Raw genomic sequence first — 23,961 nt, 5'->3', positions numbered from 1 at the left:
AGAATTCAAAAATGTATTGACTTTTGGAGGGAGGGGTGGGAAAGCAAGGAGGGGAGGGGTGGGAAAGGCAAGGGATTTATGAAGACACCCCTTTATATTTGAGGGGAGCCTCCCCTCTTATTTACGAGCATAAGAATTTTTGAAACCCCTTTAATTTTATGTAGCTTAGTGGAAAGACCCTTTGTGTGGGTGAAGGATGTATTGGGTTCATCAAGTCCCGCTTTTCAATCAAATTTTAAAGCCATCTTTTTTACCTTAGCATAGTTGGGCTACTCCACCTTTTAACATGAAATCTCCCATTAAAAAATGAAGGCCTTTATGCTTAGGTCAGCTTATATGCATGGCATAATTTATTGATAGTAAGGGCCTTTAGAATAGTTTCCCCCAATCGAAAAGATTCAAGTTATATGCATGGAATAATTTGTTGATATTAAGGGCCTTTACAATAAATCCCCCATTTGAAACGATGGAGACTACACATGAGAAAACTAATAGAGCTTATGCCTATGTATTTATATTACCTATGGGGGAATAAAGATGGATCCATTTTCTCTTGGCCATACCAAGTGATGTTTGCTTGATACTGATTGGACTTGTGGAAGGGCCCTCACCTCAACTAGTGCAAAGCATAATAATTGGGGTGTTACTCATTTCTATGGGTCTTATATCATGGAAAGTCAAAAGCTATTTCTGTTATATTGCAAAATGCACCATGGGAAATAGCACGCGGTGCAATTTTCCACACCCTTGAGAACCATTGATGTGACACTTCTCTACTATTGATGTGATATTTCTCTCTCTTTTTCCCTTGGATTGTTATGTCATGCACCAAGGGAATAAAGTCCGAAATATGCTCTTCAAAGTTCCACTTATTTCTTTGCTGTGTGACATAAGATCCTATGACATAGGAATATAAAGCAGGTGGCACAACCACTAAGTCCTCATATTAAAAAAATGTAACTAACAAAGATTGACAATAAAACAAAATCTTCCAATAACGCGTAAAAGGGAAAGCCTACATGAATATATTGGGAGAGAAAAGTAAAATACATATGGGGAGGGGAAGATGAATGAAAAGGGAGGAGGAGAGGAGTGAAACCAATGTCGTACTTTTTTGGCCCTCCAAGGTGTCTATGGAATGGCTGTGGTTTTGTGTCCATGATGGTTTTCCTTTGAGAAAAAGCCATTTTGACTACTTTTTGGCCCTCCATGGGGTCTATGGAATGGGTGTGGTTTTGTGTAGATGATGGTTTTCCTTTGAGAAAAGTCATGTTGACTTACTTGTTTAGGCTGTGCTATTAAGTGTAATTATAGTGGTAATTGTAGTTAGTTGGAACTTTACGGTCAGGTTGTGGTATCCCATGTTATTCCCCAAGTGTAACTTCTCTTTCCTTTTGCAGGGCCTCAGTGGCATTGCCACCTTGTTCATCAAGCCACGGCAAGCCTCTCCTCTTGCTTGGCTGAAGTTGTCGTCGAGGTCAAGGCAGAGATGGAGAGAGGACATTCCTATATTTGAAGGCTTGCAATGCCCTTCACAAGGGGTTTTAACCTTTCCTAGAAGGGCAGAGCTCCAAAAAGAAGTGCAACTTTGGAACAGATTTCTTCTACTGCCCTTCAAAAATAATGAATGATAGCTTAACTAGAAGGATGATTTTTAAATTACCCTTTGGAATGAGATTCTACTTCAAATTTTTAAATTACCCTTCAAAATAAAATTCTACACTACCCCACTTCCTTTGTCCTTGTAAGCGACTCTCGAATTCATGCTGTGGCTTTCTTGCTAATCAGGGCCAATGGCCCTTTTTCATGAGATTCATTTATTTGTACTTAAGATTCATTCTTAAATGTAAGAAGACCATGCAATGGAACCCACTTTCATGTGATAAGACCCTCGAAGGGAACCCACTCTCAAGAAGACCATTGAATGGAACCCATTGTCATACATTTAAAAAACCGTAACCTCTCATGCTAAAGGTAACATTAAATACTAAATGAATCTTATGTATAATTAAAGTAGTCTAAATGAATCTTAAGTACGATTAAAGTAGTCTAAACCACTTTAATAGGGTCAAGAAATGTAAGAAGACCATGGAATTGAACCCACTCTTATGCATTTAAAAAACCTTAACTTCTGAATGCCAAAGGCAACATCAAATACTAAATGAATCTTAAGTACAACTAAAGCCATTCCATAGACACCTTGGAGGGCCAAAACGTTAGGGTTTGAGAGTGTGGGGTTGAAAAGGCAATGACAATGGCAACGAGGAGGTGCATGACAATGAGAATGTTGAGAAGTAATCTTCTTCCCCTTCCCCTTGCTTTGCAACCTGGCTTGCATGCATCCCTGCATGGACATCGCCCTTTAGCCCCTCCTCCCTCCCTCCTCCTCCCTTCCTTTCCCAAACCCATCTCCCTCTCACGTCCCTTCTTCATGCTATCCCCAGTTGCTTCTTACTCCGCCCTCCCCTCCCATAGCTCTGGAGAGCCCCATCTCTCCCATGATCGTGCTGGCGATGGCGATGGCGGTGGCGGTGGCGGTGACGGGCATGGCCGAGACGGAGGCTCCGGTCATGGCTTTGGGGATTCTGGGGACGAGACTGTCCGGAAATCCTTCATTTCATGGTAAGATTGTGGAGGCGTCAATGGAATGAATTCACGTATTGTTTTTTGAAAATTGATCGCTTCAATCGCTTCATAAGAAAATAGCGGAATTCCTTTCAAGAGTTGAAAGTGCCGACCGCTGGTGGGGGCGACGATCACGTTTCAGAGGACAGTTAATCACGTCCTTTGAATATGCATGCTAGTTATGCTATTCTTTTCTGAAAATTTACTCATCAACGATGACAAACTACAATCATACTTCCCTAGTGATTGCTGCTCAATCTATCCTTAGCTAAGGACACAGGATAAAATAACAGGAATCCTAAAGTTGGTGGTAGCTTTCAATGATATGCTTCTTAATATTTTTCTTGTAGAGTGTTAGAATTGTACAAAATTGCCTTGATTAAATTCCAGACACCTCCTATGTTCATCTGCATGCTGCTTTTGCTTGGCTTGGGCTTCCCGCAAGTTCTTTTTGGGCAATTGCAAAAGAGCTATCTATCCAATTCATCTCTGCCCACTGAATTTTTAGAGTCATGTTTGCTATTGTGGAAGGCATGCCAAGACTACATCGATGCGTTTCCTCAAACAGGCTCATTCCAGTGGATAAAGGCTTGGTGTTCCTCTAACAAAAGCTGGCAATTTCAAGCAGGATATCTGGTCTTGGTAGGCTATGGTGATGAAGTTAAAAGAACCTCTAGACTTTTCTTCATGTTTCCTTTTTACTCTCAATTGAACAGCATTAGACCTTCTTGGCCTTTTGGCGGTCTGCTTAGTTTTATGACTATGTGCCTATTGCTTGGGTAGTGATGAGAACATAAGCGAAGTTTTTTTTATTTTTTATTTTGTCATTTGCTTTTAATTTTGTTTAAAGTCGTCTAGAGACACCCTTCTTCCTTTGTCTCTTTTTCTGTCTCCTCTGTTCTTTTGCTTTTTTGTCAAAAAATTAATTTGTAAGATTGGATAGATTCTATGAAGGTGTGTGTCTATGTATATATATTTATTTATATTTATTCATGTTATAAATGTAAGATGCAAACCCAATAATTTTTTATTCTGCTCCTTTTACTAGTGTGAATTCCATTTCTCATTATGGACTTCAATGGGAAAATATCCAGGTATCTGATGCTACTCTACAACCATCCGGTGGCAACAAAGGCTGTGACTTCAGCATTGCTAACCTTTTTTGGGGATCTCTTTTGTCAGGTGATTAAACAAGGCATAGTGGATGTTGCTGAGATAACACATATTTTCAGAAGTCTTGTTTTTCTGTACTGCTGTGCTCTTGTAGAGGAAGTATCGAGTTTAAATTTGTAAGACCATATCAATTTATTCTCAATGATTTAAAAGAACAAAGCTTGTTGATTGTACTGAATCCATGCAGGGTTACTCATGCACTGCAGTTAGTCATTGAAAAGTCTGAGACTGTAGACTTGAAGCGCATTGGAATTTTCACTCTACTTGGTCTTGTATTAGTTGGGCCGACCTTACATTTTTGGTACAGTATCTTCCGACCTTCGGTTTCTTTGCTCACACATGTATGCAGCGTTGATGTATCAATGATGGACATATATAAGACTGCTTGTTGTACAGTCATCCTTGCATATGAAGGTCTGCACTCAATGTGTTAGTCATGATGCTAAGCTAATGCCTGCACTTTTTTGTAATAGGTGTCTGAGACATCTTTCTTCAATCGAATTAAAGTGTATTGTTTACTGTATTTTAGGTATCTTACTTTGAGCAAAATGGTACCAGGTCCTGGAGTCATGAAAGCAGGTCTAAGGCTGCTACTAGATCAGGTGAATATGCAGACCTTGTGAGTTAAGCCAATTTACTCTCTGTTTTATTGGCAGGGCCTTACACCTAATTTCACTTTTTTTGCAGTTTTTATTTTCTCCAATATTTATAGGGGTCTTCTTCTCAGCGTTATTGACTTTGGAAGGAAGGCAATCAGACATTGTCCCAAAGCTGCGGCAGGTCGGTAGCTTCTCATTTTTTTGGTGGGAGCTTTCAGTTGTGAAGCTGGTCTGTCAGCTTTGAATCAGTACTTGCTTTAGTTAGTGGGATTGTTTAAGTCAAAGCCATAACACATATCCTTTTTTGCAGGATTGGCTCAATGCTGTTGTGGCTAACTGGAAGATTTGGATACCATTTCAATTCTTAAACTTTCTTCTTGTACCACAACAACTTCAGGTCAATGATTGGCCCTCTTGTATAGAGAAAGGATGATTAAAGTTTGTTGTTAAGTGGATGGTGCTTGCTTGTTTTGATGCTGCTGATGAAAGTCCTATAAAAAGATGATACAGAAACTTAAATGACCTACGCTTGAAAGAACAGTCGAAAATTGGAGAAGAAAATGTGACTATAAAATTAGTGTACAAGGAAAATGCAGGAAAGGGAAATAAGAAGAGTAAGCTAAGGGTTGAAATTTGAGGTATGAGTGGACGTTCAGTGGAAATTTTAGAACGAATAGCAAGGAAGATTAGGTCTGAGATAAAAGTTTCATCCACATGGGAGTTTGCTATCGAAGTAGTGTTATGATGTGCATATGGAGGTTTTGGAGCTCTTTTCCTTTCTAGCTTTTTCTCTTGAACAGTCGCTCATCGACTTGCATCATTTATACTTGTCTTCCCACTATTGTACACACCAAGCACTACTCCCCCTTGATAGAGCTTGATGATGCCTGGCATCCACATAGATTGACGAAGGAATTCACTGATTAGCCATCTGAGTATTCAACCGAGGTAAACCATGCATGTTTCTGTTAGAGGTCAACATCTCCTGATCTCACTTAGAGAGAGGGCCTTTGAAACTGGACCAGAAACCCTAAAACTAATCTGTATTCAGCTTTGAAACCCTAAAAATGAATCACTGCTGGTGGAAACGCAGCCTGGATCTTTGATTCGCAGCAGATAATCACCAAGATAGATTTCAAATTTCATAGATGTCAGGGAAAAACAGCATGTAATAGCTTCATCTGATGAGGAGCATTTCTTCTGGGAATCAATACGAACTGAGAGAGAAAGAACAGAGATTGCTACTTCCATGCAATATTTCACAAGAACTTCGCGATAGAAACTGGGGAACACAAACTTGAATGCAGCCCTTGTGTAAGCATTCCGTGCTGCACATTGAGGAGGCCTGGAGGCTGGAGGGTGGCATGTCAGTTGGCCCTTGATGCGCAGTAGCCAAGAGGTGGGTCAGCCCATCCTTATGTGCAGGTGGGCCGGAGGGCAGAGGGCACAGCCCCTTCATATAGGCTGGTGTAGATCTCGGTGGAGGGCTAGGAGCAGTCGGCCCTAGAGCCTTGTATGTAACCAAACCTTAAGATACTTGAAAATACTTTAGCAATAAAATCACTGCTATTATGGCATTTTTGAGCAGTTTGCAACACACAAAACAGCCTCTAGAACAAATCGCAATGCGGCTCTACTCCCTGGAATAGTTTGTAGAGGATCTTGGGCACCCTTAGACCAAATCGCAGCAGTGCTAGGCTCCTTGGAATCAATTCGCAGCAGGCCTGGGTGCTTTGGAGTCAATTCGGAGTATTTTTGGGCATCAGGTAGGGCTGGAAACCCTAATCGCAGCAAGTAGATGATCTTCCAGAAGGGTTGGGAACTGGATCGCTGCAGCTGCACTCTTTCTGGGCACTTGCACGTGTCAGAGAGTCGAAGATATGATGCTGGAATGAATCGCAACTCAGCCTGGGAGGAGTAGAAGTGAATCGCAGCAATAGAAAGAGGGGTCTGGGAGAGAGAGAGAATACAAGACAGGCCCAGAAATAAGGACCGGACCCCCCCCCCCCCCCCGGTCTTTATTGCAATAGAATAATCTTTGTACAACTGGCTATGAAAGAGCATAAGTCTGAGTACAATCTTTGAATGAATCTGGGAGGCTAGGGGCCTTTCTTTTATAGACTAGGCCTAGCAAAAAGCTAGGGCCTGCTTTCTAAAAGCTACTTTCACAAAAAGCCAAGCTTTTAGTCTTTTTACTACTAAATCTAGTACTTTGGAGCTTTTAGGCGCCTTTTAATCTCGTGGGCCTCCTTTTAATAAGGCATCCCCTTGTCTTTACTTTTTGAGCCTTGTGGGACATGCTTTTTACACTTTTCTCCCCACTCTTGAGTCCTTTTTGCACTCTCTTAGGTCCTACACATGGCACAAACAAATTCCAACACTTTAACCCATTAAAGGTTAGCAAAATTCATGCATGCCTAGTTCTTGGACTAATCCTATTCCTACTCCTTTGTGGGCGTCTCGACAGTTCTCTTTTACCAATGCAAAGCAAAAGTTAAAGTAGTAAAACTTATTCTAGTGAACCAATTCAGTTTTCTTTGACCATAGTCAATCTGATAAAGACTCTTCTTTATTTCTTGGGAGAAATACCAATTGGTGACATCCCATCGGCTTCTAATCCGTTGTCCTCAATCGAAAAGCTTCTTGATACAGCTGTAAAACTTGGGTATACCTCCTGTCTTGGCATCAATTGCCTAATAGTTTACCCGCAGGTAAACTTGCCTCTAAGTGCTTTGCTTCTTTGTGCGGTACACAGTCTGTTCTTGTTGGGGGTCTCCTCCATTTCTTCCACCTAAAGTGGATCTTGAAATCTGGTAACTTCTGGTCTTTGACTTAGATCGGTCTTGTGGCATTCTGTGCTCCTTTTGGCTGATTGGCCTTCCAGGTACTAGGGAGCCACACGCCCCTCTTTTTGCATCTAAAACACTTGCTTTCCGTACGGAGATTCTTGTTTTTCTTTGGCATTTCTTGCTCTGTAAGAGCACTGGGCAGCCATAGGCCCTTCTTTTTCTTGGCGTTTCCTGCTCTTTAAGAGCACTGGGCTTGATTCTGGATTGATTATTCCATCCATGCATTTTCCATGCCACTACTATGCAATAATCCTCTTGCTATGATCAACCCACCGGAGTCCTTTCCGCTGGTGCCATTCTCGATCATATCAATATTCTTGGCCCAAATTCCTTGGAATGACAAAGCTCTTGACATCTCTGTTTCTAAGAAGCAACATAATGTCTGTAGATACACTTAGATCTTTGACTTAGATCGGTCTTGTGGCATTCTCTGCTCCTTTTGGCTGATTGGCCTTCCAGGTACTAGGCAGCCACACGCCCCTCTTTTTGCATCTAAAACACTTGCTTTCCGTACGGAGATTCTTGTTTTTCTTTGGCATTTCTTGCTCTGTAAGAGCACTGGGCAGCCATAGGCCCTTCTTTTTCTTGGCATTTCCTGCTCTTTAAGAGCACTGGGCTTGATTCTGGATTGATTATTCCATCCATGCATTTTCCATGCCACTACTATGCAATAATCCTCTTGCTATGATCAACCCACCGGAGTCCTTTCCTCTGGTGCCATTCTCGATCATATGAATATTCTTGGCCCAAATTCCTTGGAATGACAAAGCTCTTGACATCTCTGTTTCTAAGAAGCAACATAATGTCTGTAGATACACTTAGAGAAGTTTTCCATCCGGTACTTATAATGTTCTTCTTTCTTCGCGAATCCATGCCCCTTTCACTTGGAGTTGATTGCTTCTTCTTTGACTTTTATAAGCCGGACTAGAGATAATTCTGAAATGATTGCTTCTTCCAAGAGCTCTGTATTCCCCTCAGCTTCTTTAGCTGCAACACGATCTTTAAATCTGAATGAAAAGGAATATTTGGGCATATCGTACTCATTGACTTCTCATTCATAAGAGGGGTCTTCTTGAAACAAATTCAAGAAAACAGTCCACTTTTCTCCTTGTATTGCCATACAAGGGTTAGGTTTTCAAATAAACATAAGGCAAAAACATGAAAGAGATACTTAGCCTTGTATATTTCTTGGAGCCTTTCTTTGACTTCTTTTCTTGAGAGACCCCTCGAGTCATGGATTGATTTGTAGATATATTGATATTGTTTCCAAGATCCTGTTTCCAAGTAGTGTGAACCTCTTCTTGGAATGGCTTTAGAAAGAACTATTCTGAAATAGATTCCATTCACTACACAAGTGCTCCCAATTCTCAATGATCTTCTTGCTACCAAACACTTACTGTGCTGGTTAGACAAAAACTTGGAGGGTTCTCAAACTTTCCAAAAGGACATATAACTGACAGATGACTGTAAAACTCTGTCGCTTTGGCCTTAATCCATGAGAAACCATATCCAGCTCATTAGGTGTGCGCCGAGTGATCCTTGGGCACATAATGTCCAACAATGGGATCTCCACGGATTACACTAAAATCAAGCTCATTTTGGAGCTACCCCCACCAACAAACATGAAGGGAGTACAACAATTCACCGGCCACATGGGTTACTACAGAAGATTCATTCTCTTCTACGCTGACATTGGCAGGCCGTTGTACAAGCTTCTTATCATCTTGGAGTGGATCGAGGCATGTCAAAAATGACACCCTCAAGCTAGTGCTCGCCACCACACCAGTGCTAAGGGCATCGAGCTGGGATATAATATTCCATGTCCACATCTAAGCCTCCAATTATGCCATAGGGAGCGTATTGGCTCAGGCGGGGGAGTTTAACCTTGACTACCCCATGTACTTCGCCAGTAGGCAACTCAATGATGCCGAGGTGAACTACACCACCACTGAGAGGCAAGGCCTGACCATGGTGTATTCCGTACTTGTTGGCAAACAAGTTTGTTTTCTTTGTGGATCGCCAAGAATTTTTATACTTGAACTTATGCATTGCGAGTTTGTCCTTGATATCCTTGGCTGCATAAATTCTTGTGTGTGTAACCTCCAGAAGTGCGGGCATCATCACGCTTGAGGTTCACATAATCGGAGAAGGACATCTCAAGTTTGATGGCCTCAGGTAGGGCCTTATATGAATGCAAAGAATCTGCCAGGATGTCATCAAAAGTGGCTTGCTGCCCACCACTAACCCCCTGCTGCGTAGTAGCTTCTGCCATCTGATGCACTGGCTGCGTCTGGCTATATGTGCTTGTTGGCGGAGCGATAAGTGCATGAACCCCTGGATGGGTCTCTTTGCCAAATGCATCTCTCCGAAATGATGGCATACCAAAGGGTTGAGAAGAGGACTGACCTCTCTCCTAGGGGTGTGGGCTGCCATATAAACCCAAGCCATCTCCAGACATACTCGCTGGTGCGGTGAAACAAGCACTAACCGGATGCATACCAACGGGTCGGCCCAAAAGAGACGGCTCAGCCTGCATAGATGCAAAAAGCTGTGAGCCAAAAGATGGCCTGACATCCTGCAAGAAGGTGCTCTGTGGCACAGAAAATGCATCATCTAAGTCTAGATAATCCCCATGCTGGGGTACATGCAACGGTTCAGAAGACTGATGCTCATAGGCACGACGGACATCTGCCATAAAACCCTTGCATGGAGCAGACAAAAAACATCCTGACTGTTTGAGTGGTCCCCTTGTTGGGGTGCGGGCTGCTTACCTTTATCCTGCATAGCATACTGATCAATCTGCTGTCCCATCTAGGCAAGAGCAGTATCCTGCATAGCCATGGCTGTGGTAAGCTGCTGGCTGAACTCCTGTCCTATCTGGCGGAAAGCACCTTGGAGCATAGTGGAAAGGGCATCCAAAAATTGTGCGCGCTGCTTGGGCTTCCCAGGATGCAGGAGAGAGAGGCTGAGTGGAAGGAACCTCCGTACCACCAGTGGATGCAACCACTGTGATAGGCACTTGTTCATTTTGAGGAGCCTCATCATTGTCATGCAATATATCAGGAGGGGCACTCTTCGGTGGCATGGTAACTGGCCCTGGACAGCAATTCCCTGCTGTAATGAGCACCTTAGATAATGTGTGGAACCACGAAAAGGTCAATGGAGAGGCTCGGGAGAAAGGTCATCGAAGAAGCTTTGAAACGGGGCCGGAATGAGCCAAAATAGGGTTGTGGAAAGCCCCTAAAGGAGGCTGGAAAATTTTGAGTTTTACCCCTTTCCCCCACCCCCCAAAGGGGGGTCCCTATGTCATGTAAGACTGTTAGGACAGCACTAAGACCTCTAAGATAGTTAGCCCACTGACTTACTCTACCCTAATGTACTACTAATTGTACCCTAGTTAGGTTAACCTAATTGACTAACTAACCTAATCTAACCTAAGCTAACTTATCTTATCTGAACCTACTAACCTAACCCAAGTGACTAACCCAACCTAAACCACTTGACTTGGTGGATGTTAGCAATTGCTAAGGTTCTGTAGTGATAGATGGCGATGCAACGCGGACGGAAGGGCGAGATGCTAGGTGACGTGCGATGGAGAGGTGTCAACGATGATGGTAGGGACGGTCCGGGCGATGGCATCGAGCAGGGCTGCACGTCTGCACGAGTCAAAGCTGAGCAAGCGACTGGCCATGGTGTGGGCGTCGACGATGATGGCAGGGACAGGCGGCGCTGCGATTGGCGAGGCTTGCACAGAGACGTCTGTACTATTGGCCTGCTCTGAAGCTGTGAGCAATGCAAGAGCATCGTTAGGCGCAGGCCACGAAGTTAGGCACAGACAGGTGGCAATCCGGAATACCCTAACTGAGGAGGAGCTCTCCGAAATGTTTGTCGTGGACTCTTCTCGGCTCTCCAAACTGGTCGTGGGCTTGTGCATCAGCTTGAAAGCTTGTGGAATATGTGAGGATAGACCTAGATAGGCACGTAGCAGTTGGTGTCGTTAACCTTGCGTTTGTTAGCCTACGAGCTGATTGTACCTTGCTGCGTCTGTAGGCGTCTCAGCGTAGTGCGATATTGCTATAATGCAAGGTTGGTGAAGGGTGAAGCCAACGGAAGCAAGGTGCCAGCGAGCGGAGCTGTGATACCACTGTAGGAAAGGGATAGGGACAGATTTGGAGAAGGGGGACATAGGAGCAAAAGGCAGGAGAGAGAGAGAGAGAAAGAAAGTTTATTAAAGTCTTCGGAAGACCGATGGGTCTATGAGACTCTGAAAAACCTGATACAGTGAGCTGTGGTAGTGGAGCTACTAAACGAGCATCCATACCAATGCAAAATGCAGAAAATGCAAAATGACAGTACTAAATCCTAAGTACAACATAGTCATATCTCGACTATATATATATATATATGTATATATATAAATGTCAGCATCATTGTCAACATCATCATAACCATCATCATCGTCATCAACAGTAGTAGGACATCAGGATGGATGAGGCTGTGGAAGTGGAGGCATGAGGTCAGCAATAGAGCGTTGTCGCCCCCCCAAGGGTGCAGTCCTGGTACGTCTCCTGGTCGTAGCTCTGCGTTTGACCAGGGCCACTGTGACCCCCGTCGGTTGGGCTCCGACCCTAAACAAGGAGGGGATGTCCCCAAGTATGATCTATGAGTCAACCCTCTGTTTGAGTTGTGACTCCGGGTCATGGTCATGTCGAGGCCTCGCCTTGTGGGGGTCTATGTGATCTGGCTGAAAGAACTCCATGATAAGAGCTCTGAGAAGTATCAGTCGAGGAGGAAGTCTGCTCTTGTCTCTGTGCTCGAAGTATCCTATCGTGGTGTCTGAGCACCTCATGAATGAAACTAGCCAAACATCGCTCGAGCAGGCTGTTGGTTTCAAGGTTTTCCCCCAGTTGTAGCGGGGTTTTTCTCCAGAGATCACTTGCAGTTCTGCTGTGCCTCTCTCCTTTCTCTCATCCTCAGTGTGGTGTGTGTGTGAGTCTCTCTCTCTCTCTCTCTCTCTCTCTCTCTCTCTCTCTCTCTTCACGCACTAAGAATGCAGCATTGAGGTCTTATCTTGTTCTGTCTCTGAGAGCTCACACATCTGTTCCCATCTTAATCTCCAGCACTCATGGACTAAAGAATGCACCATTGAGGCCTTATCAATATCTGTCGTGGAGGAACGACACCAAAGAATGGAACATTGATGGCTTATCTATACTTGTATGAGTCTAAGAAAGTTTTTGGATTAGGACTTTTTGACTTGTTGGTCGACTTCTTCAACGAGCATTTCTAAGCAAAAAAGCTTACAAATAGGGCAACATGAGGAGGGTGGCGGAAGCAGTCATGATGCTGTTACACATGACCAGAGAGAAGAGATGTACTCATGATATCATACTCGCCAATTTTGCAGCGAGGCCCCTACACATAGACATTTCATTCCGATCTAGATGTACATTTTCTGCCACATGTGACATCTAAGTTGCGGCCGGCTGGTGAACTCTGCATTTTTTAACCTGCTTTGTCATCTGCTTATGTTTGGCTGTTGCGGTACCTGCTGTGAGCTGCATTGCTCCAGAGCTGCCAGCAAAGGTAGTCATGCTATTGGCTATGGATGCCCATGACATCCCTTCGCTGAAACTGGAACCAAGGTAGATGAAAGATGTCTGTTAGGAATGAGACTCCTGTTGGCTCTGAAATTGCGCTGATGCTAATGAATCTATGTGATTGCTCCCATGGTGCTTTTGAACAGACTCCTTCTGATGAAAGGATGTGAATTGTTGAAGCAAAGGTAGCAGGCTGCTCTACCAAAGCTCATTGCTAACCCAACTGAGGAACCAGCTACATGACTTCTATTTGACTGTTGGTGTGGAACCGAGTTGACAGCTTCACCTGCTCTACCAAAGCTCATTGCTAACCGAGTAGCAGGCTGCTCTACCAAAGCTCATTGCTAACCCAACTGAGGAACCAACTGCATGACTTCTATTTGACTGTTGGTGTGGAACCGAGTTGACAACTTCACCTGCGGCTGACTCTCCCCCATGTTGCTGGGGTGACCAAACGTTCTCCTTTCTGCTGGATTTTACTTCTCCTGTGAAGGTACAATACTTCTAGCCAAACAGTAGACCTTTTTAGGAGCTAGCTCAGGTTCTCTCCCCATTGCCTATTCTTAATGGAAACTTCCTGTCTCTAGAGTTGTAGACCTTGCCACTTGGTCAGATTCAATGATGTGGCATGACCACCCCACCTTGGCTGCTTTTAATATACAGATTGCAGCTGGGTTTTGATATTGTCTTGTGTATCGTCGATTGAAAGGACCTTCTCGGTCTTTCGAGTAGAATGGAGCTCATTCCTGTCCTCAAGTCATTTCTTTTATAGGAGTCCAATTGTCGTTCTTCAATAGTATGGACAATGTTATCCTATATCAAAGTCTTTTAAAGCAGAGCATGTATACTAGTTAGCTCACTTGGAGCTCATCTGTGATTTCCCTTGTTTTGGCTGAGTTTGTGCTTCAATACTGGAATGCTGAAACTCAGCGTGTGTTGTTTTGTATGCTTTCATGATATGTGTTTGATTGTATTTCTAACGTGACACCACCCACAATTTGGCAATTGGGGATAATTGAATGAAGTTTAACATATGTGGCCTGCATCCAGTGAGGGCACCCATATTGGTTTGTAAGTATTCTTCATGGGAATACAAAAAGAGCAAACCTGGTTTTAAACACATGAAGCTGAAAGTTGTACTCACTATCTCGTCAGCCAGCACATGAAGCTGAAAGTTGTACTCACCATCTCGTCAGCCAGCATTCTGGACAAATGAGATGCCTATAAGATAGCATCTCTCTAATTGTCTTGTTAAGGAGACAAGCAACCTTTTTTAAAATGTATTTTTATCCTTGGTTGTTTGTACTGCAGGTCCTGGCAGCCAATGTCATCGCCCTTGCATGGAACACTTACCTATCATTTGCTACCCATACTAGTGTACTGCCACCCTCACAAAAGGAAGCTGCTTGAAGCTGAGAAATGTCGAGCTTGGAATTTCTTGCTATGTCATATATTATATGAATGTTTTCGGCATGCGAGCGATGCGAGATTTTGAAATGAACCCATGTTGAAGAAAACATAAGTAGTTGCAGCAATCAAAAGAAGGAATCTGTGTCATTTGATGTGCCCCCAACAATGTGCTTTTTTCGCTTACCTTGTAGATTCCTATAGAGGAACGAACAGGCACTTCTCTTTTCCTGGAGGCTAACGTTGGGCTGGTTTTTTGGCATTCCTGAGCTCTGGAGATTGGCTCTCATCAAGAAATAGTTTCTTTGACCGCCTTTTGTTCTGTGAATGCACAGTTGGAAGTTTAATTGTTGTCAGGTGATGTATAGCTGAAAGACAATGTGGAGTTAGTGAATGATCTGCTAAACAAAGCCTGCCTAGTGCATGGATTATCTTGTCTTTTGATTGTTGTGAATCTTCACATTCATGGTATGTGCGTAGGGAGTATAAACCAGGGAACCTAAAGGTCAGAATAAATCTGAGTAGGAAATTAGCTTTATGACTTGAAAACTAATTTGTATCTTTGATATCAACCTAAAGGTCAGAATAAATCTGAATAGGGAATCAGCTTTATGACTTGAAAACTAATTTGTATCTTTGATATCAGTTTGTAGGTTATCTGGGCAAGTGCAGTAGTGTATGGCTTTCTTAGTTTCTTACCTTTGCCCTTGTTAACAATTCAACATACATGCAATTCTTAAGTAATCCAATCAATTTCGTTTGAGCCTCCCATTATTTTAGTTGCCTTAGACAAAACATTGTTCTTATACATAGGCCTATGTGGTGGCCTCAAAGAGATTTTTGGTTCTACAGGCATCAATTTGGGTGCTTCAAAGAGATCCTTTTAAGGTTGATGTAAAGTAAATTGCACAAATTCCCATCTATGCCTCCCTCGGATTTTCTTTTAAAGAGATAGGTTGCTTGATAAGTGTACGTAGACGGTTTTTAAAACTGATGGATTAGTGCCACTATTCTGATGTGGTTGTTATTACACCTTTAAGTAGCAGATGTACTTTGGCTCCACTTTTAATTGATCACCACATAGGGTGTTGGTATAATTCTAAATAAAGAGAATCACAGAGAGCGGATAGTGTTGGGTTCCCTCAAAAATTGTATACTCCCTAACTTCTCTTTGCATAAAAGACATTATGAGACAGATGCCATTTCCAGTATCAGTCATAACGTTTTCTTGCCTAGATATATGCTTGTTGTGGAGAGTCCTCTGAAAAAATGACTGGTAAATAGCAGCTAATGTTTTGTCATCTTAAGGGCGAACGTAGCCATAATCAAGTTTGCCCTTGTCCCTTTGATTTCTTGTTAAAACTCAGAACTAACCCCAAACAAAAAGCATATCAAATTAAACCCAGGCTGCAATCAACTTCGCGGAACACATGCATCAATTGTATCAATTGACGATGGCCACATGGTGTGGACTTAAGGGCAAACATGCATCAATTGTATCAATTGACGATGGCCACATGGTGTGGACTTAAGGGCAAACGTAGCGCCATGATTAAGTATGCCCTTCTCCCTTTGATTTCTTATTAAAACTCAGTACTAAACTCAAACAAAAAAACAGATCAAATTAAACTTAGGCTGCAATTTATTCCCTGGACCACATGCATCAATTGACGATGGTCACATGGTGTGGACATTGAGCTTTAAAAAATTAGTGAATTAACTAAGGAGTTGGAAATTTAACATAAAATGTAAAAGACATATTGAAAGTGTTGAAGTGTCAAATGTTGGTGTAAAGGATTGTGTCATATGGAAAACTCTACCGCCAAGCTATAAAGTAATAGCATATGCCCCTTTCCTTTTAATAATATTATAAATCCTTTGTCATCCCCCTCCTCCTTTGTCCTTTCCTTTTTAATGCCCTTCATAAGTGGTACCCCCCCCTCCCCAATCTCACACGGCCTCCCCTCTTTAGTGCCCCTTGCCCTCCCTTTTTTACATTCAAGCTCTCCCCCTCCCCCCACGAGAGACTAAGTATTGTCCTCCCTCTCTCTCCTTTATTTCATTCAAGCCCTCCCCCCTTTATTTCATTCAAGCCCTTGCCGCTTTATTCCTAAATATTTTGCCATCATGTACCACTCCCCCCTCCCCTCACACTAACTAATTAATTAATAGGGGTTTTTTTTCTCACTGCGGGCCCTACTTGAGGCTTGGAATATAAAACAAATTTGTTGGCTATTGAAACACGTTTATTTGTAGCTCTTGAACTACGTAATAAAGGTAGGGTTACATCACTTCAAAGAGTTTGATCCATACCAGTAGACGAGGTTAAAGAGATGAACATTATCCTTGTACATCCCACCATCACATGTGAAATGAACATTATCGTTGTACAACCCACTAACATCACATGCCTTTGAATGTCGAAGCTTTACAAGTATGTTTTTATCTTTTGCTATCTACTTTAGTAGACTTAGTGTATGCAAGTGAAGTATTTATGTCTTTTAAGTTTGCTAATGTGAGGATGAGATTTGTTTATAGATACTAGAGTGATAAGTCATGTAGGCCCTTGAATTCATTAAGAACCAATACCTTTTTTGTTGATCAATGAAACTTGGAAAGTAAAATGATCTATTGGACAATGTGTTGACCATTGAGACATGTTCTGACGTACCTACTAACTTGCGCGACAAGCAAAGGCATGTTGTGTCTTCAAGTATTTTGTTGGACACAACAATTCAAGTTATATTAATGAATATTATTCTTAATCCATAGATTTGATCCTCCATTGAAGCCATTTGCTACGTTATATAATTGGCTATCTTATTATACCTAAAAATGCTCGCTAATTGTCATTTTGATCTTTACATATTACACTCTGATATCTACATTGCCACCCACTTTCCTTTTTGAAAATCTTGCATTGTTGGTCTAGTGCATTCCCTCTATGAGCTCAATTCGATCCCACTTTTACATTTGCACAAGGAACTTTTGTGAGGCACCTTTCTTTAAAAATTCAAATGGCACCATTTGATTGGTTAATGACATTGGAACAAATTCAATTTTGATCGATTTCAGGCCTCTCAACAATGTGACGATCAAAGACAAGTATCCTCTTCCTTGTTTAGATGATATTCTGGATACCCCATACTTATCAAACAGGAAGAGCTTGACAAAACAACATTTTGTACCTTTTTGGTTTCTACATTTCAATCTGTTAAGAAATGCTCATGGAACATTTCAAAGGTTGACGAACTTTGAATCCTTCATGACCTAATTGTTCAAGCCTTTATTTCGAACACGAGCTAATTCACACAAAATCATGGGAGGACCACAAAAAGGTTCTAAAAAAGGTACCAAAGTTGTTACAACAATTTAATTTGCGGCTTGATCCTCAAATGTGAATGGGCAGGCTAAGTTGAAATACCTTGGCTTCATAATTTCAAATGACAGGATTTGATGATAACCTGACAAAATCAAGGTCCTATAAAGGTTCCTAGCTCTCAAAAACATCAAACAATTACAAATTTTTCTCGTGATGACGAGTTTCAGCTCGAGATTTATGCCACAGTTGGTGACTCTTTCTGCCTCGCTTTGAAATCTTCTACTCAAGAATGGTAAATTTAATGGGTCTCTTAAACGCCAACAATCTTTTGATGAAATTCACACCCTTCCAAAAGAAGATGCATTACTTCGACATCCTGATCTAAAATGACCTTTGTTGGTTCAGACTGATGCCTCATAAGAAGGCTTAGGAGTTGTATTGCTTTAAAAGGATGAGACAAGGATGAGCATGGTGAACTGAGACCTATTGTTTACCTCTGATAAGCTTGGAATCAAGATATGCGGCAATTGAGCTAGAATGCTTGGATGTAGTGTGGGCAATCTATAAACTGCGCCTACCTATATGGCACCAAGTTTGAACTGATCATGGGAAATTGATAGGTTTATTGAAGAGAAGAAATCTCTATGGCCGTCTAGCACGTTGGGTCCCCTATTGCAAGATTGCACATTCACTATTTCTTATCATTCGGGGGCAAGTACAATGTAGTCGTCGCGCTGATGCTTATCTTGAACCATCACTAAATCACATGTTGAATATGTTCCCAACTTGTCTCATTTATTGTATATAAATTGTTGATGGCTTGGAGCTTTTTGGAATGACAGGTTGCATTTTGTGTAATAAAAGACAAAGCATCTAATAAAAAATCGGCCCATTGATTTGTATCCTCATCACGATGAATTGATCTTATTTTTTGGGGGAAAGTCGGCGAACGCCTTCCAAAGATCGCTACATACGAAAGGGAGTCATCTTGGTTGGAATGTTGAGGATCGATGTACATAGAAAGCATTAGTTTGATAGTGTAATTGAGTATTTTCTATCAATCTGTTGTGGCAAGGTTGGCAAATTGTTGCTTGACATGTAATGTATCCGCTACAATTTTGACAACTTTAGATTTGAAATCACTTCCCTGATAAAAAGTAATTGTTCAGGACATCCGTGTGGAAGAATGAGATGTTAAGGAAATGTTGTTGCTATTTTCTAAGGTTGTACAATGGTCCACTGGGAGAGGTAGTTTGTCAACAAAATGATGTACCTATTTCCATTTGTTGTGCAATGGTCCACTGATGAGATAGTTTCTCAATACAATGATGTACGTACTTCCATTTGCTGATATAAAAAAGGATCCATGATATCATATGCGAGCATTTCAAATAGTGATTGACTGCATATCACTAGAATGTTTAGTGGTAGGATTATCGAAGGACTGGCATACTGCACATGATTGGGCAGCTCGAAGTTCAAAAAATTATCCTATGGCTTCACGAACTCCTTTAAGAATCATCCTTCACTGGCATTAATCAAGGATCTAAATATTTCTCAGTGCGATGATCTCAAGCTGTTAAAACTACTTTTGCAAACTAGGTCCTCAAAATCATCGCTTCACATATGACAAATGGATGATCTCCTCTATTACCACAAGCCCCCATTTCAGCCATGTCTAGTCGTACCTTTAGAATTTAGGCATCAATATTTCCATGCTTTCCATGATGGGTTTCTAAAGGTGCTTACAAAATCACAATCTAAGGTTTATTGGTTGAAAATGCAATATTCATAGCTTTTATATTTACAGTCGTGCTTGGTATGCTAGTCGTTCAAAAATCCTACCACGAAACCTTCTAGTACTATCCAGTCAATCATTGTGTCACGATCAGCTGCATATGATATCATGGGTTTGAAGGGGCACAAAGGATGCACGAGCTAGAGCAACAGAGAGAACGAGCACTGATGTTTGTGGGTGCTTCATCACTCTTATCTTTCCTTATCCTCTATTATATATGAATGGTACATAACATGTGTATAACTGTACACAGGGTACATGTGTATAACTGTATAGAGGGTACATGCTAAGGCCATTGGCCTTTACCCCAACAACCTCCCACTTAAAGGACAATGCGCCTTTAAGGGAGAATAACTAATGGATGTTACGTCAACTATAATACTGTGTGACCATGGTATAAGGCGGGAAGCCAGAGGGCTTGGCAGCACTTGCATTAATAGGGCCTAAAGGGCTTGGATCTAGGGTCACGCCTAGGTCTAGGCATTTATGAGGTGGTGCATAAGGAGTCCTAGAGAGGGATATAAAGAGAGGAGTTCCTTGTGGGACATGTGGCACCAAGTTGGAGGCCAAGTGGCAAGTGCTGAGCAAGGGGAGGGATTCTGGAAGGAGAGCTCCATATGGAAAGTGGATGAGAAAAGGAACTGAAGGCGGTTCACGAGAGGCATGGGTGGAGCTCACGGAATTTGTGGTTGGGAGGTAATCAAAGAAGAAGCCCTCTATGTCTGAGGACTTGTGACATTGGTATCAGAGCCAAATCGAATGGATTGAGAAGTGCTTTTAAGAGGATTTCATGCACAGCAAACGATAAGAGGAGGAAGGTGCTTCCCTTGGAAATAAAGGCTATAAATGGTGGATGAGCCTCAGAGAGAGTGATAGAATTCCTAGGTATTGAAATGAGTTTGAACAAGCCTTCCTAAAAGAGTTTTTATCGGAAAATGAATTAGAAAGAGCGTGGGAGGCTTGGGACAATTGCACTATGGGTGAAAACACTTTAGTCCAATACATAGCAAACTATAGGGAGATAGTCCTTAAGCTGAAGGGAATTGATGAATTCCAAAAGATAAGGGGTTTCATGAGAGGTCTCAAAGACACTTATAAGGTTGAGGTGAAAAGAAATTCTCCAAAAAACTTTGAGGAAGCTATTAAGTATGCCCAAATATACGATGATACGACAGGGAAATTAAGAGTTGGAACTTCAGAGCAAATAGGTTTTGTTCCAAAGTTCAATAAATTTTCCAATTTGAAAAGGAAGGGGCACTTTAAGGAGGAGGTTCCTCAAGTACCACCTAAGAAACCTCAAACACAAAATTATCCTCTCTTGAAGAAAGAGGATTATGAAAGGGCCAGGCAAGAAAATCTTTGCTTCAAATGTTTGGGCAAAGACCATGCTGCTTGGAATTGCCCTAAAAATAAACCAGCGGGAGCTAAAGCCCCAAATAGACCTCCACAAAGACAAGTGCATGCGATGCAAGTGTTGCCGCTTAATGGTATTGAAAAGTACACTGAGGTAGAAGTCTATCATGAGGATAGCACCCACACGTGTTGTCTATCATCTGCAGTGTGGCAGCCCACCTTTGGTTCTCATGATTTAATGAGGATGCATGGAAAAATTAAGGGGCAAAGAGTAAGAGTGATGGTTGATGATAGTGCAACACATAATTTCTTAAACTACTCGTTAGTTAAGAAATTAAAATTGCTTGAGAGTCCCAATGCCCATAAATATGTGGTCTCTTTGGCGAAGGGCAGTGACAAAAAAGTATGGGACACCATGATATATGGTGTAGAGGTGGATATTCAAGGTTATCAGGATGCCTTGGATTTCCAAATCATGCATATCGACTGAACAGATGTAGTGCTTGGTCGAGAATGGCTGTATAGTCTTGGGCATAGCTTACAAAGGAGTTATCTTAATAACTCCATCATGTTTGAAAAAGAGGGTAGAGTCTTCCAGATTCAAGGAGAACATGATGTGTCTAACTCTCCTCTTATTTGTTCGATGGAATTGGAATGACTACTACACCAAGAAGAATGCGAGGTATATCTTTGTGAACTTACTTTTATTGGTGATTTAATGTCTTCTGCATCGAAAATCATTAATGTTATTTTTGATAATGTTAAAAAGTATAAATCTCCTTTCAATGATTTAATGTTTTTATTTAAAGATGTTTTTTTGTCTGATTTACCTGATGGTTTACCTCCTAAGAGAGAAGTAGATCATAAAATAGATTTAATTCCTGGATCTACCCCCGTTTGTAAACCCCCATATAGGCTTAGTCAAACGGAGGAACGTGAGGTTGAAAGACAGTTAATGAAATATCTTAGGAAAGGTAAAATCCAAACAAGTAGCTCACCTTGGTCTGCACCAGTTTTATTGGTAAAGAAAAAGGATGGTACTATGCGTTTATGCATAGATTACTGAGCACTTAATAAAATCACCATAAAAAATAAGTATCCTATGCTTGCATTGATGAGCTCTTTGATCAATTGCAAGGGGCAAAATACTTTACTAAAATTGATTTAAGATCAGGTTATCACTAAATACGAATTAGGGAAGAGGATGTAACTAAGACATCATTTCGTACTAGGTATGGGCATTATCAATTTAAGGTAATGTCATTTGGGTTAACAAATGCTCCAGCAACTTTCATGACACTTATGAATAGTGTCTTAAGACCATATCTAGGGAAATTTGTTGTAGTATTTCTAGACGATATCCTTATTTATAGTAAAACCAAGAAAAAGCATTTGGAACATTTGTGAAAAGTGTTCCAGCTACTTAGGGATAATTCACTCTTTGCTAAAGAATCCAAATTTGAATTCTTTGCAAAAGAAGTGAAATACTGGGACATATAATATCCCAAGAAGGGGTACATATGGACCCTGACAAAGTAAGGGCCATAGTGGAATGGCCACATCCTACAAATCTAGAAGAAATATTAGGTTGTAGGAGATTCATCCAAGATTACGCTAGGATTGCTGTTTCGATGACGGACCAGCTTAAGGGGAAGGGAAGCACCTTCATATGGGATGAACCTCAAAAGAGAAGTTTTGAAAAATTAAAGGTAGCTATAGCAGCAGTTCCTGTCTTAAAAGTAGTGGATCCCAATGAACCATTCATGGTTGAGACAGATGCTAGTGATTTTGTTGTTGGAGTGGTACTTATACAAAAAGGTCGACCAGTGGCTTTTGAAAGCAAAAAGTTAGATCGAGCCCAACAGAATTACTCGGTGTATGAGAAGGAACTATATGCTATAGTCTATGCTTTAAAAAAGTGGAGGCACTATTTATATGGTGCAAAATTTGAGATCATCTTTGATTAGGAGAGCATTAAGTGGATTTGTAATCAGCCAGAGCTTAAAGGTAGAAAAGCTAGATGGGCTGAGTTAATGCAGGAGTTTGATATACAATTGACATATAGGAAAGGGAAGTTTAATGTGGTAGCAGACTCTCTTAGCCAAATGCCAATTGTTAATGAATTGAGTTTTACTCAATTTCAAAATGATTTCCTAGAGTCCTTAAAGGGGAAATGTGAGTTTGATCCTCACTTCTCTGAAATATGGAAAGCAATAAAAAATAGGGATCCAACTAATCGAGAGGCTTTCACTGAGGAGTTGCATGGAAATGGCGACACACCACAGGTTGGTGATAAAGGACTCAAGTGGAAAAAATATACTATTGAAGATGGCTACTTGCTCTACAAGGGTAGAGTATGTGTCCCGCATGATAATGACATTAGGTGCCAAATCCTTTTTGAATGTCATGATAGTCCGAGTGCTGGACCCCGGGAATTCAAAAGACATATGTGCTTCTGAAAAGACAATTCTTTTGGCCTGGAATAGGTAAGGACGTCCAAGATTATGTATTGAAGTGCGAGGTCAACAAGGTTGAATGCCTTAAGGTAGGAGGTCTCCTACACCCATTGGAGATTCCATCTGGTAAATGGGAAAGCATCTCCATGGATTTCATTGTGGGGTTACCTAGGACAGAGGGGGCACAACTCTGTGTGGGCAATTGTGGATCGGTTGACCAAGATGGCTCATTTTATTCCTGTCAGTGAAGATGTTAAAACTCCAAAATTAGCTAGGCTATTTGTGGAGCATATCTATAGACTGTATGGGCTACCAGCCGGTATTGTTAGTGACTGGGATAGCAAAATTAACAGCCATTTTTGGAGGGCTGTGTTCAAGAGGTTAGAAACTTCATTGAATATGAGCACCGCGGATCACCCACAGAGTGATGGTCAAACTAAAAGAATCAATCAGATCATTGAGGATATGCTTCGAGCATATGTAAGTAAATGGAAAACTAATTGGGAACAGTATTTGCCCATATTAGAATTTGTATATAATAGTGCCAAACATTCAGCTACAGGTTTCAGTCCATTCATGATGATGTATGGATTTCAACCAAGAGCCCCAATGATAGTGGGACTTGAAAAAGAGAAGGTTCAAGTAGCCAAATACTTTCTTGAAGATATGAATCAAACGCTTAAGTTAGCTAAAGATAGCATAAGAAGAGCTCAAGATAGAGCACGAAGTTATGCAAACCCCCACCGTAGAAAGTTGGAGTTTGAAGTAAATGAGAAAGT

General features: G+C 41.5%; 1 protein-coding gene across 1 annotated transcript; it reads left to right on the top strand.

The window, feature by feature from the left end:
* Nucleotides 1-2,182: 2,182 nt before the first annotated feature.
* Nucleotides 2,183-14,736, top strand: LOC147895344 (protein SYM1-like). The gene is made up of 7 exons (XM_087383864.1): nucleotides 2,183-2,622; nucleotides 3,720-3,807; nucleotides 4,005-4,099; nucleotides 4,328-4,400; nucleotides 4,486-4,578; nucleotides 4,708-4,794; nucleotides 14,158-14,736. The coding sequence occupies exons 1-7, from the start codon at nucleotides 2,249-2,251 to the stop codon at nucleotides 14,254-14,256; spliced, it is 909 nt and encodes a 302-aa protein (XP_087239990.1). The 5' UTR covers nucleotides 2,183-2,248; the 3' UTR covers nucleotides 14,257-14,736.
* The last annotated feature ends 9,225 nt before the right edge of the window (nucleotides 14,737-23,961 follow it).

This window comes from Dipteris shenzhenensis, chromosome 13 (genome assembly GCF_047967505.1).
Source record: "Dipteris shenzhenensis isolate YYH24624 ecotype China chromosome 13, Dip_SZ_1.0, whole genome shotgun sequence".
NCBI lineage: Eukaryota > Viridiplantae > Streptophyta > Polypodiopsida > Gleicheniales > Dipteridaceae > Dipteris > Dipteris shenzhenensis.
This window is presented reverse-complemented; position numbering and strand designations above follow the sequence as displayed.